Raw genomic sequence first — 13911 nt, 5'->3', positions numbered from 1 at the left:
AACGTAATAAGCAAACAATAGTTTAGATATTTTGCACAGTAGATATGCATTTCTTAAATCACTGAAAACATAACTTTCCTATAATATTTCTCAAATACCTGAAATAATATTAATCACAACCTCGTAATTTATCTTTTCCGTTATCATTCATGAAACTTTGTACACTGGGAAGTTAGTATGACTTAATTCTGTGGGATAGAGAGAAAGACATAACTTCTCCATCCTGGATTTTGCTGGTTCTTTCTATAATATTTGCTCTCACATTTTCTCTGAATTTAACAAAAATAATATACAGCAACACAGTTGAAATATAATTTTTAAAAGCATTATATCTGTCTGATTAATCATGTTCTGCCTTGGTTTATTCAGAATATGCACAGGTAAAAAGATAAAGGGTTTTCCTCTTGCACTGTTGGTGGGAATGTAAATTGATACAGTCACTGTGGAGAACAGTATGGAGGTTCCCTAAAAAACTAAAAATAGAATTACTGTATGACCCAGCAATCCCACTACTGGGCATATACCCAGAGAAAACCATAATTCAAAAAGACACATGCACCCCAATGTTCATTGCAGCACTGTTTACAATAGCCAGGACATGGAAGCAACCTAAATGCTAATTGACAGACAAATGGATAAAGAAGATGTGGTACATATATACAATGGAATATTACTCAGCCATAAAAAGGAATGAAATTGGGTCATTTGTAGAGACATGGATGGACCTAGAGACTGTCATACAGAGTGAAGTAAGTCAGAAAGAGAAAAACAAATATCGTATATTAACACATATATGTGGAATCTAGAAAAATGGTACAGATGAACCAGTTTGCAAGGCAGAAATAGAGACACAGATGTAGAGAACAAATGTATGGACACTAAGGGGGGAAAGCGGGGGTGGTGGTGGTGGGATGAAATGGGAGATTGGGATTGACATGTATACATTAATACGTATAAAATGGATAACTAATAAGAACATGCTGTATAAAAATATAAAATAAAACAAAATTCAAATGTAAAAAAAAAAGATAAAGGGTTTGAATCATGTATTTGTAAAGCCATATATGCTTTCATCCTCCCTCAAACAAGCCCAAACCCCTAGTGTACATCCCTGAAAAGGTAGAAGGGCTAACTTTGTTTTCTAATGGAGCTGTACCAAATAACTCTCCTGGGCAACCACGTTGCCAGCAAACAATAAAGAACCTGCCATAAAATAACGTTTTTATGGTATACTGCCAAGAAACTGAGCTTTGCCGTGGAATAAATGGCACCAGCCTAAAATACGGGTACAAAGGCAAATAGAAAATATGGAATTTATTGCTTTGAAATCAAGCTATGTATTATAGCAGTACTTTGGGGAAAATATAAATACTCTGAGCCCACTAAATAACCACGAATGATGCGAAGGTGTTTGAGTTGTACAGCATGGGAGCAGCTGTTCTGCAAGTCTTATGTAAACCTCTTGAAATTGGTTTTCTTTTCCAATTTAGAAAAGGGAAAGAGACAAAAGATGGGCTAGATCGGGAGAAATCGCAAACAAGCACAATATAAATGAGTCTCGTAGTGTTAGTGCACCATCAAATGTTGTTTTCCACTGCATCTTTATTATGCAGTTCCTAGGGTTACCTTTTGACATCTGTTAATACCTTTATAAGGGGTGTTTGCTTTACTAAAGAAAAGCAAGTGCTGATCCTGAAAAAAGTATTTAATTAATGTGGAGTGTCAAAGATTAGAATGAATCTGAGTTCATGAAGAAAAATAGAAAAATACACTGTTACTTGTTGCTTTCATGCTAGCAGCACATTTCATTTTAATCTAAAATTTCTCACAAGTAATACTGAATACTTGCTGTCTCCAAATCAAGAGAAAAGTGCCCTATCAGTATACGTCTTCTACCACTCAGAATACACAGATTCCACTGTTCACCACTCTGTAAGTCTTCCAAGAGACAGTCACTTCAGTAATTGATGGCAACTTGAGATTTCAGCCAAAGTGAGATCATAGGCCACAAAATAAAAACAAAGGCGTAGGGACAACTCGTGGGCATTTGGGTTCGTCTGGGGACTTGTATGAGTACTTGACTATTCTTAGTCTAGAAAAGTAAGGAGCAGTGTCGGAAAACTAATAAAGCTAGAAAAGGGAAGAATTCACAGACATGGGAATTCCCACATGAGAGTTCCTTTTCCTAGAACACTGGACTTTATCTTCTCCTGGGTAACTCTCCTCTCCCCCTAGGATTCCTCTCAAAGGCCACCTCCCACAGGAAACCTCCTTGGACTTCACTCCCATGCCTCCCTGCCCCCATCTGAGTGAGGAGCCTTTTCCCTGTGCCTCCCTCCACTTTCCTGGTCCTTATCATGTTATATTGTCATTGTTTACTTATCTCAACCACTCACCCTGCCAGGAACTGTGACTTGTTTAATTCTGTACACCCAGTATAGAGGCAAAAACTGAAAGCTCACTAGGGACTTCCCTGGCTGTCTGATGGTTAAGACTCTGCCCTCCCAATGCAGGGGGTACGGGTTTGATCCCTGGCTGGGGAACTAAGATCCCACATGCCTTGCAGTGCAGCCAAAAAGTAAATCAAAAACAAAAACAAAAACAAAAGCTCACTAAATGAATAACAAGTAGGACCAATGTCTGAGAACATGTTTTATACTGCACAGTTTTCCTTCTTTTAAAAAAATTTATTTTATTTGTCCTGCAAAGTAAATTCTGAAAAATCTATGCAAATCACAAATACCTTCCAAAATGAGAATGATGAGATCCTTTATAAGAAAAGATATGTGGTTATTACATACGTTTCTATTTTTCTCAAAGGAAAGTTAGTTGGCATAGACAAAATGAGGTAGATTAGAAATTTTATGCCTAACACTGCTTCTTACAAGCCAAGAAACCTACGTGAAGCCATGCCTTCAACTGAAAAATAGAGATAATCCAATCCGTGTTTGCTCTCTTATGAAATTGTTGGAAGGATAAAGTAAGTTAATGGAAATAAAAGTATTTTTAAAACTTTATATTGGTATATTAGGGGTATTAAGATGCTAAAAAAGCATAAATGGGATTTAATTACATAGAGTTTTCTACTTCTTTGTCTTATACAGGGTAATAATTGAGGAATATGTTTTGGTGACAAGTTTGAGTTTGACATTGTCACAGTCTGTCCTTGGACATAAATGGGATATTTTTGGACCTATAACCTTGATCTATTTTAGTTATTGTTACCACCGCCAACCACATCATCAAATACAGAACTTTAATGACATGTTAGACTCAAGTCTCTTTTGTGTTTCCTTGTGGTAGAGTCAGAATTCAGTACAAAAGAAAAAAATCGTTCATGCCTTTTAACATGGACAGTGTGCTGACTTTGAAAATCTCCTTGGTGGAACAAAAGTGAAATGTAACACCAGCTGCCGGCACCTTAGTTGCATTCCTGCACACGGCAGAGTAAAATCGAAGATAACTGGTCCCAACTGGTCTCCACTGTGATGTGAGACTACACTTGGCAGACAACCTACAGTCAGCTGTAACATGATTGGCTAGACTATAATATAACGAAGTAATACTGAGACTTTACTGCTCTGGCCATCAGTCAACTTAATAGCATCCTAGCATGCAGAATTCAGAATTACAATGACTTGAAATGTTTTTCAAGAGCAATGAGTTAGTAAATCCATTATACAAGTACTTGACCGAGATTCATCACAGTGAGGACATACCCTAAGGTCTCCTTCCCTCACCTATGGTCCAGAAGTGACACAGACATGGCAGAGGTTGTGTTTTCTGAAAGCCACCCCAGTGCCATTGCAAAGATCTTGCTGCACAAAATTTCAAGACGGCACAACGATGGTCCCATTGGCTTTCTAACCCAGCCACTTGAGGTGTGATAACTCATTATTTGCAGACATACTTTCTCAAGTGTCCACAAGTCAGAGCAGTAAAGTGGCAGTTACAAATTGCTTCCTGTCCATCACAGAATATAGAAATTTCACGCTATCCTTCACACTAACCACACTTCTTCCCTTGAAAATAAGTTATTTGAGCAATTCCATTACTGAGATGCCCGATAACCTTTCTTTCTTTGGACGAGTGCACAGGAACCATTCAAACTCATTGTGTCACCTCTGCTACACTCCATGATATGAGTTCTGTGACTACAATTTAACAGCTCTGTATGAGAGACAGAAGTGGGGGGGGGAAATCAATAGTTTATTTATTGAGCTCTAAATTCTTTTGTTTTTTCTAACAGATCACTTGCCCTATAAGATATAGTTTTTAAATTCCCGTAACAATATTATGAAATATCCTTTTAAAGGATAGCTCAGTGAAAGTTTAACGATTCAAAATGATAGAACTATATGGTACTAGTTGACACAATTATTGTGTCATCATATAATTCCTTACCTTTATATCCATGGGTCTCTACAGCAAAATCACGAACAGAGCTCTAAAATCCTTTACTTTCATAATATGTCATGCGAGACCTACTTCTAAATAAAGAAATATTGTGCCGTCTACATGATTTTCATTCTTGTGGGTCAGATACCATACAGCTTCCTAACCTTGCCTCTCACCTGCCCTCACCACCCCCCCCCCCCACACATGCACTCACATTTTCACATACACATTTCATCCAAAGCAGCCAGGCTCCAGATCTTTGAATGTGCCTACTTACTCTCTTACTTCTTTTTCCTTTAATGCTCTTTCTCTCAGCTAGAATATACTTTCTCCTCTTTTTACCAATTCAATTCCTTCCATTTCAAGGTTTCATTGCTTCTGAGAAGCATGGGATTCTTCACTAACTGAATCCACCACTCATCTTAACCTTACTTTGAATATGCTCATTGGTTATTTATAAGCAATATGTACCACACAAGTATGGGTTTCTTTCAAGTTGCCTCAAAGGATTCTGGGTGCTCTAGGTGGGCATGTAGCATCTCCCAAGTAGACCTCAAGCTCCTCAGGATGAGGAACCGTCTACTCAACTTGCTCTGATTCCCCATTCCATCTGGCAAGTGTTCTGCTCAAAAGAGGCACTGAAGGCACTTTGCAAAACTGCTTGAATGACTTTTAAAGGTGAATAACTGTCCATTGTTTAAGATATTCGGATGATTTTTAAAGATGTCTGAGGTATTAATTTTCACCAATCTGGGTTTGTTTTAATCTCCCACAGTGTACGGTTGTATACTTACCGGAACAGAAACTTGAGGATTATCCACAAGTTTTCCCAGCACAGCAAAGCCATCGACATTGATTTGGCCTCTTGGCTTTATAGGTAAGGACTCGATCCTGTTGCAGTCAACAAAAAGAGTCGCACTGCTCCTTTCCACGCCAATCATGATCTTATGCCACTGGGAATCAAACAAGGAGGGCAAATTCGAAAAGGTCACAGTTTGGAGACTTCCGTCCAGTCCCTTGTATGAAAATGCAACAGATTTTGTTTGGCCATTAATCTTCATGCCAACTTGCTCCTTCCCCAAGGAATCTTGAATCTGCCAAATGCTCCAGTTCTTTTCAAGTGTGCTTCCAGTCATCCGAAAAGTGGTTAGAAAGGAGTATTCTTCAGGCAGCCCACTGGGATATAATTGCCTGAGTAAAATTTTAAGACAGTAAATATAAACCTTGTTTTCTGTACCCAAGCATATTACCATAATTCCTAATTATGCTGTTTTAGATTCTAGACCTACAGAAAGGCTCCAGTGTGAAAAACCATGTACAAGTTGTTCTTTCATGACTGTTCATAAAGACCTTCACTGAAGTTCATTCGTGTACATTAATGTTTCATCTTAAAATACACATTAAAAAAAACCCTCCCTCATAGCTAAGGAGTGTTCCCAAATGTCACATAATCCCAACAGTATTACTATTTATGCTACCTAAAGAGCTGCTATTCAGCAATTCCACCTCAAAAAACACATTCCGCCAAAACCACATTCTTGCAAAGTTCTGGGCAACATTCTTCCACAAATGAGAGAAGAGATCATTTGGAATCCAAATCAGCTCTACCAGTTTAGAACACCCTTTAATTAAAGCGGGTTCTTGAAAGTTTATTTTAACGTAATATGTTAGGATTTTTTGTTATTTCCATAATTGCTTGGATTTTCCCCTCCCCAAGTATAACCTAGACTCATAAGTATTTTGAGAATCGGTCACTTGCAGACATAAGAAACCCCTTCATGCTGAGCGTGTCTGTCTTTTCCAAGGACTTCAGAGTGTGTTAAAGTAGCAGCTGGTTGCTTGTCACTGGACATGTGACAAGGGAAAGGTGACCAGTTATTAATTCTCTACTCCAACCCAGTTGTTCCCCAATCTGCGAGTTAAATCTGTATCATGGCAACTTCCTTTACTGCTCTAAATGGCTGCATAAGACTTCATTGTCCCTCCTGCATCCCCCTTCTCTGTGGAGGTAGCCATCTGGAGCTGCACCAGCTACCTGGGTCTTCTGTTGAAGCCAAGAGGCTAAAAGCTGAAGACCAAACTTTAAAAAATCAGGACATAGTAAATGTAAACATCACCGTTACATCTTTACCTTCAAGGGCTTGAAGGTTGTTTCCTTCTACCTTCCTCCTTATAAGCATAGAAAAATTCCTAAGCAAAGGAGAAATCCTAGGAAAACTAAATGTCAATTAATTTTGTTTGAACAGTTATGGACCAGGATCCAAAGTCCCAAATAACCTTCCTTCAGGTCAGACTCCTGTTTTATAGCCCTCTTCTTGTGTAAAGAAGAAAAGGCAAGAAGAAATAGCTAAGTGGATACTGGTTTAATTTGTTACAAACTAATATGAATAACATAAAAATTCATTGTATTAGCATATGCACTGTGCCTGTTGCATTAAAATATATTGTTGGGGTCGAAAAGTTCTAAACCAAAAATTTCCTCAGCCCCAAATGTTTTGCTATCATAGTTAGCTGTCAACTATGTCAACAAATGTCATTGCTTTGTTAGTTTTATAAAAATAACAAAAATGTGAAAGCTTCATCTGAGTATTCTTTTATCATCCAAGTACTTCTTTAGTCATTATTTTCTAATATGACTTTAGTTCTTATTTATAACACTGGGTGAATTCAATTTTCAGTTCATATTTTTAACTGATTGCTGGTGATGTTTATTATTCTTATTGCAAAGCTTTCAATTTACTAAATATATTTTATGTCTGTCAAGTGTACAGGAGGTTTAAATATGTACATTTTAGAAGATTCAGTTTGGAACTAAAGAAGAAAAGAACATATGCAAGAACTATTTACTATCCTATTTTCCCAGAAAAAGGATGTCTAGCATATCTATTTTGATATTTGTTTTTAATATAGATTCTGTTTGTCATATTTCCTTTGACTTTAGATTTCTCAGATTACACCTATTCCAGAAGTTCTTCTAAAGAAGAAACTAAGGTTCACTAATGACAGTATAAGACGTTGCCTACTTTAAATTAATATTGATATGTTAGTATTGATAATACTAGATCCATACACAATCCTTAAAATATTCATGCCCTTTGATCCAATACTTTTCATTTTGGAAACTTAAGAAAGTAATCACAAAACGGTGAAACAGCTTTATTTACAAAACATGTATTGCATCATTTGTAATAACAAAAAATTGGAAATAATGTAAATGTTCAACAAAATAGTAATTGTAAACAGTGAAAAAAAAGATATTGCCTACTGTGTAATTGTAAAACCTTATGGAAGTTTATACATCTCATTTAACCAACCTTGATTAATTTGGAGCTAGGAGATAACTTAAAAGTTTTATTCAATGGCGAAATGTGGCAAGTGTCCATTTAAATTATAAATTTTTTGATTATTCTTTCCTATCAATGACCTGAATTTAACTAGATACTTAAAGAGTTCTAGGGGGAGCCCAAGATAGTTATTGCTGAGGTGTGAGTTTTTCCAAGAAGGAAGATAATCCTAATATTTTATCTTCTCTTCCTTAAAGCATTAATTTTCTAGGCTTTTAAAAACCTATCATCTGTGTAAAAAATAATAATAATAAAAAAATTTAAAAAATCAAAAACTTATCTGTGTCACCTATATATTTGTTTAAAGATGTACTAAGCAAGGCTGCAGAATTTCATCAGTCTCTAGGAAAAACAAGTCTAGGTGTTCGGATCCTAGAAGTCACAGTAACTTCTCATGACTCCTTTGCAAAGACATTATGAGGTTAACAGGGGGATCTCTCCCAATTTGTGCTTCATCCAATCTCTCCTGCTAAGTGAACAAAGTGATTATGTTGAAGGTAGGATATGACAAAACGTCTTCATTTACTTCTGACTTGGTCATGTAATGCCAAAAACTTTTTTAAAATGGTAGGTGGTTGAGGTTGCTGGAAGAATAATTCATGATAAACATGTGGGGAAGCCAAGAGCACCCATCTCTCTTTCTCCATATATATGAGTATAATATGTTTGTGTGTCTATACAAATGTCACCAGGATTATCATGCTATTAATCTTTCGAACTAGGTTAATGCAGTAAGAGGGAAGAGGAGAATGGTAAGAGGAAAAACATGGTGAGAAGAGAAAATTCCTTCTAGTGTTCAAATTAATAAAATATATATGTGTGTCTGTTTATTTGTGTACACCTAAGGCCATTTAAAAGTCCTCATAAGTTTATAGAACAGTCAGTCCCATTTTCTTTTTTGAACAACTGAGATTCTTTTCTGGCAACTATGCTCTACACATCGATAAGTAAACTTGACAGGATACATAATTTAAAAGAAGCTGAATCTATAAATGATTTATTTCATTATGTTACAATCTGTACAGAATACCTTAAAAGGAGAACCATAGGGTTTGAATAAAAGATAAGAAATCTTTGAACCTTGGAACATTTGCTTATGACCTTAACCCAAAGAAAAGCTAAGGATTGTTACTGCAAACAGACACAATATATTTGAAGTACAAGTTGAGATTGTGGCACTCTTATGCCTAAAAAAAAGAATATAAAGCACCAAAATTATGTGGCTCCTAATATTTTTTAAAAATTGAAAACATAAATAAGGATGAATCGTGACTCTATCACATTAGCTCCATATGCCATACTCTCCCTCCCAGAAAGATCCTGCTAATAGTTTCTTTCACTCCTTCGGAGCCTATATTCTCCTGCACAGATTCCCTTAAAAACCAAGACAGTCTACTGCATGCATGGTTTGAGAGCAGTTCTGGTCCCTGCCTTTCTTGAGTGAATAGGACTTGGAGGGCAGCTCGAAAAGAAAGAATCCACTAAGGTGAAAACACCCCCATCTACACTTCTCTCTTCTAGTGCTCTCCACCACTTACAATAAACATTTCACAAATACCCATGTACCAGGCTCTATTCGTCATCTCCATGTATTAACATTTTCTCTTCATGGCAAACCAATGGCATCATTATTATTATTCCTAATTTTAAACTGAGGGAACAGAATCAAAGACATTCTAAGCAGCTTGCCCAAAGGACTCCACCTATCTCAGCCCTCTGGCTCTCCTCCTTCCTTCTTTATTTCTTTCTGCTACTCTCTTCTTCTATTCCTTCCTCCTTCTTTCTTCATATCTTAATAAGCCTTGCCAGTAAAACAAGAGCCTTTAGTCTTTGTGGGAGCAAGGAGTCAAGGAGACAGAAAATACGGGACGTTGGTAAAAATGTCCTGTGACATTTTTACCTGTGAAAACTATTTCGTGATCACTCTAGGCACTTAGAGAAAAACAACAACGAAGATGAGCAGGAGGTAGGAAGACTTCATGGCCTCAAGTTTATCAACCTCTGAACTTAGAGTTAATGACAGTCCAGATTGTACCTTAAATTATAGAGAAGAAAGGTCAACCTTGAGGGTCTTGTGTCATGTTTAATTATTTTACTGAAGAAAGAAAAACCAAAGTATTCTAAAGCTTATTTAAGAACACATCTAGCACATGAAAAGAAAATATAAGAAAAAAGTCAATGGCTGCTATCATGCCTTTAATCTTTCCAAATGTGACTGGTTTCCAGGGTCAGTATGGGATAGTGGTTAGAAGCACAGCTTCGGAAATGATTCTGCCTGGGTTTCAATCCTCCCAGCACCTCCTAACCCTGTGGCCTTATGCAGGTAACAAACTTTCTGGCCTCAGTTTTCTCCTCCATGAAATGTGGATAATAATGTCCCCACCTCAAAATTGTAGTGAAGATGTTAATTAGTAAATCTATAAAAAGAGCTTATACAGTACACTATTTTGTTTTATAAAATATAGTATGTTCAAAACATGAATTTCTATCTGCAATCTGGCACTATATCAGAATATTCTAATTTTAACAACATTTTCATTACTATAAACATTTAGAATTTCATGATATCCTTTTACTGCTCTTATAAATCATTATTTACCTTTACATCTTAATTTCTATCAAAGCCCTAATTTTCTCATTCATATACCAAAGGAATCTTAATTACAGTTTTTACAGTGTCCTAAAACATTCAATCATCATCATCATCATCATCACATTTAAGGTTTTTAGGCGATATAAAACTGAAAACCCTGAAGCTCATTCCTAGCAGTGGCATGATTCAAAATTTACACATGCACTAAACCACCTCAGTTATAATAATTTAAAGAAGAAAAGGCTTAGTTCCAGAGAAGGAGATGCAGGATTTTTAAAGTATTATCTCTACCATTGTTTCTGTTATCATTATTCTAGTTTTGCTTTTGTTTGGTCCCTGCCAGGAGCCAAGCACTAGATATGTGGATCTATTTCAGCACCAGGATGCTTGAACAGCGCCATCGTGAGCCTTCTATCCACTTAGCGGTTTCTAGTTAAATTTATGGGGAGCTGCAAGAGCGAGGAGATATGGGGATATATGTATATGTATAGGTATAGCTGATTCACTTTGTTATAAAGCAGAAACTAACACACCATTCTAAAGCAATTATACTCCAATAAAGATGTTAAAAAAAATTTATGCTTAACCTCTGGCACTTTTCACAGAGGGTCCTTTCAGGCAAAACCAGACATATTTTAGAAAAACAGAGAGCAAAGTAATAAGAACATGTCCTGAATCAATGTATAATAGTCTCAGTGATCCTTTTTTTCCTGGAATGGAAAGTAAATTACACACTGAAAACATGAAGAGCATTCACATATTCAGGTACTAAAGGTAGGTAGGTAAATAAATTCCTTCATCTTTAAATAAAATCATGATCCAAGAAACACTGAGCAGGAGAAGACTCTCAACACTGATTAGATTTTCATTTTTTAAGTTGCGCTTGAGGCAGATAATTAGATCAAGTATTTTTTTTTACATTACCTGGTTGGAATCCTGAAGTCTACCTGATCTCCCAGTTTGTAAGCTACTTGTAATGCAGTTGATCCCACTACCCTCTGGATAGCTCTTCTGGATGCTGCTTTGTCTATCTGGAACTGAGAAATCAAGTCAAACCCTACAGAAAGAGAACACAAAATAAAAGTCTAAAATTAGATTGGTTTCATTCCTTTCCACAACCTTCCCAAATAAAAGATGTATCAGGTAGGTTTATAGAAAACATGCATTGCCAATAGGATACACTGATACTCACCTGGTAAATCATCTTGTCCAATCCTGACCTTTGGACAGAGTTCATTTTCACCATTAGAATTTGAATTAACAGGGAACCCTGCAAAAGAGATAACATGTCATCCTACCTCAACCCCTACAGGGATCATGGGGATATATCAATAATAATGAGCTGAGCAACTGTTTAAAGTACAAAGTTATACTAAACATACTAAACTATGCTGTATTTGCTTACAAGTAGTGTATTTGGCTTTAACTCTATGACTCTATGATTACAATTTATTCATCTTCAACCCATCCTGGAAGTGAGGCAAGGCACAAAGTTGCTTTAATAATTTGTGTTGGGAAAATGTTCCCTTTGGGGAAGTTCAGAATTTGTTCTTTTTGGAACCAGAGCTGCATGATGTTCTGAATGGCACAGTGTCAGAAAACTGTTTGGAAAACTTCTGGTGGTTTGGGCTAGAAGATATTCCTTTAACACCACAAATTTTAGAAATCCTAAGAGAATCCAGAGCCAGTTCAATGGGACTTCTGAAAAGTGAAGTTCTTAAGAATCTTTGTCAAGTTGAGAAAGGAGATGATGATGTCTTAGGATTCATTAACCCTAAACAAAATATAGAGGATGCACTTAATTTCATAAATTTATTCTAAGAGATCAAATAAGCATCCCAACTAGACTATTACCAGCATCTTAGAATAAGGAAGAGTAACAAGAAGAAAAGAATTGTGAGAATTAAACCCTCAATCACAAGAAGGATGAGAAATCCTAGAATGAAATTGGGTGCTCCTTACACAAGTGAAAGGTTGTAGTGGGGGGGGACAGTTTTTTCAACAACACAGAAGGCTTCTTGTAACTCTCCAACCCCAGTGCCCTGCTGAGCCTCACCTGGTGACAGACACGTCCTAGATTTCAGAAAAAGCATTTTCCAGTTACAAAGCTTTGGCCTGGCCATTTCAGTACATCAAACATACTCTTTATATGTCCCCTGACCCCAGATTATTGGCTTCCATCCATCTATCCATCCATCATTACCAATCACCATCTGAGCCGGGTAGGCACTGGGCAAGGCACTGGAGCACACAGATTAGGTTTGCTGCCCAGCTGCAATCACAGCCAGGACTTTTCCATATGCAACACTGAGCACGGAAAACAAGCTATAGAGCACACCCACGGCCAAGGCAGGGGTGAAGAAGGAGGGTGTGAAGGGCCCTGGATGCCTCACTCAGCCACAGCCCTGCTTGATCCTTTCCAGAACGAGGAACATTTTGAAATCTAGAAACTGTGGTCCTTACTTGGGCGACGCTTGACAGTTGCGGATGCCCAAGGTCCCACAAAGCTGCATACAAAGAAGAGAGCTGGGATTTTCCTGAAGAGGAGAGAAGAAAAATGACTCGAACAGGAGTCCCTCCACGTGGGGACTACTTCACTATTTTAAATATGGCACACCTGATGAATGCAGGTGACCGGCCCTCATTCTAGTTTACTTTTTCCATTTTCTTTATTAAATCCGATTAAGAAATTTAATGAGTTCTCACATTTCTGTCTCACTCTCTCCATAGCTACCTGTCTCACTATTTCTACACCCATATCCTTGTCTCTGTTTTCGTTTGTCTTCCTTTTTCTGCATCTCCATTTGGGTGGCTGTCTCTTTCTCCCTCTTTCTCTGTCTCTCTCCTGTCTCTCATTTTTGCTCTTTTCTGTCTCACTCTGTCATCTATCTCTCTGTCTCTCTGCTCTCCCCTCTCCCCTCCCCTCCTCCCCTCCTACCACCACTGCAAAAACACAGACCTTGGGTTCCAAGGGTCCCCAGCCCAGTCTCCCCACCACTCTGTTCTGCGTCAAGGTCTTACCAGAAGTTCTTCATTTTCCCAACTGCTTTTCCTTTGTTGCCAACAGTCCCAATGAAGAAGGGGTTGTGGGGAGTCAGTGCTCCCCCAGGACCCCTTCAGTGCCACCCCAGGCCAGCCTTGGTCCCTCCTGCCCCTGTGAGGGCTTAAAGCAAAGGGAGTGAACCAGAGGCATCTGGTGACACTTTAAGCCAAAGCAGAGGGAAGGGGTGGGAAGAGGCCACCCTGTAAGGCCAGGCCTAGCCAGGGGTGTGTCCACAAAGCTAACAAGGTTACACTGAAGGAGGGACTAGCAAGGGAACGTTTGCTGAAAAGAAAAAAAAAAAAATCAGGATGTGGAGAAATTCACCAGAAAAATCCAGGCAAGCTGCTATAGGAATACAGTGGAAGCTTTGAGAACTGCTCTAGGAATACACTGCAAGCTTTTGGAGGACTGGGGTAAAAAGGGGCTCCCTGGAAGGCAGGGATGTGGGAATTCACAGGGGCCCTGGTGCCCAGCCAACCTAGGTTTGAATCCCGGTTTGTTCTGAAGCTCTTCATCTGTTGTCCTCAGGCAAA

At 37.9% G+C, this 13911-nt stretch overlaps 1 protein-coding gene across 2 annotated transcripts in view; it reads right to left on the bottom strand.

Moving 5' to 3' along the window:
• The window catches only part of COL9A1 (collagen type IX alpha 1 chain), an 83080-nt gene extending 69653 nt beyond the window's left edge, over window positions 1–13427 (bottom strand). For both annotated transcript variants that reach the window (XR_005022098.1, XM_036870855.1), the window contains exons 1-5: window positions 13357–13427; window positions 12799–12872; window positions 11528–11605; window positions 11260–11392; window positions 5193–5589 (exon numbers count right to left, since the gene is read on the bottom strand). Coding sequence is in view for 1 of the 2 variants with exons in the window: in XM_036870855.1 (XP_036726750.1) it covers window positions 5193–5589; window positions 11260–11392; window positions 11528–11605; window positions 12799–12872; window positions 13357–13370 (696 nt within the window). In the remaining variant the exon portion in view is untranslated. The remainder of the gene's footprint in view (window positions 1–5192; window positions 5590–11259; window positions 11393–11527; window positions 11606–12798; window positions 12873–13356) is intronic.
• Between the last annotated feature and the right edge of the window lie 484 nt (window positions 13428–13911).

This window comes from Balaenoptera musculus, chromosome 12 (assembly GCF_009873245.2).
Source record: "Balaenoptera musculus isolate JJ_BM4_2016_0621 chromosome 12, mBalMus1.pri.v3, whole genome shotgun sequence".
Taxonomy (NCBI): Eukaryota; Metazoa; Chordata; class Mammalia; order Artiodactyla; family Balaenopteridae; genus Balaenoptera; species Balaenoptera musculus.
This window is presented reverse-complemented; position numbering and strand designations above follow the sequence as displayed.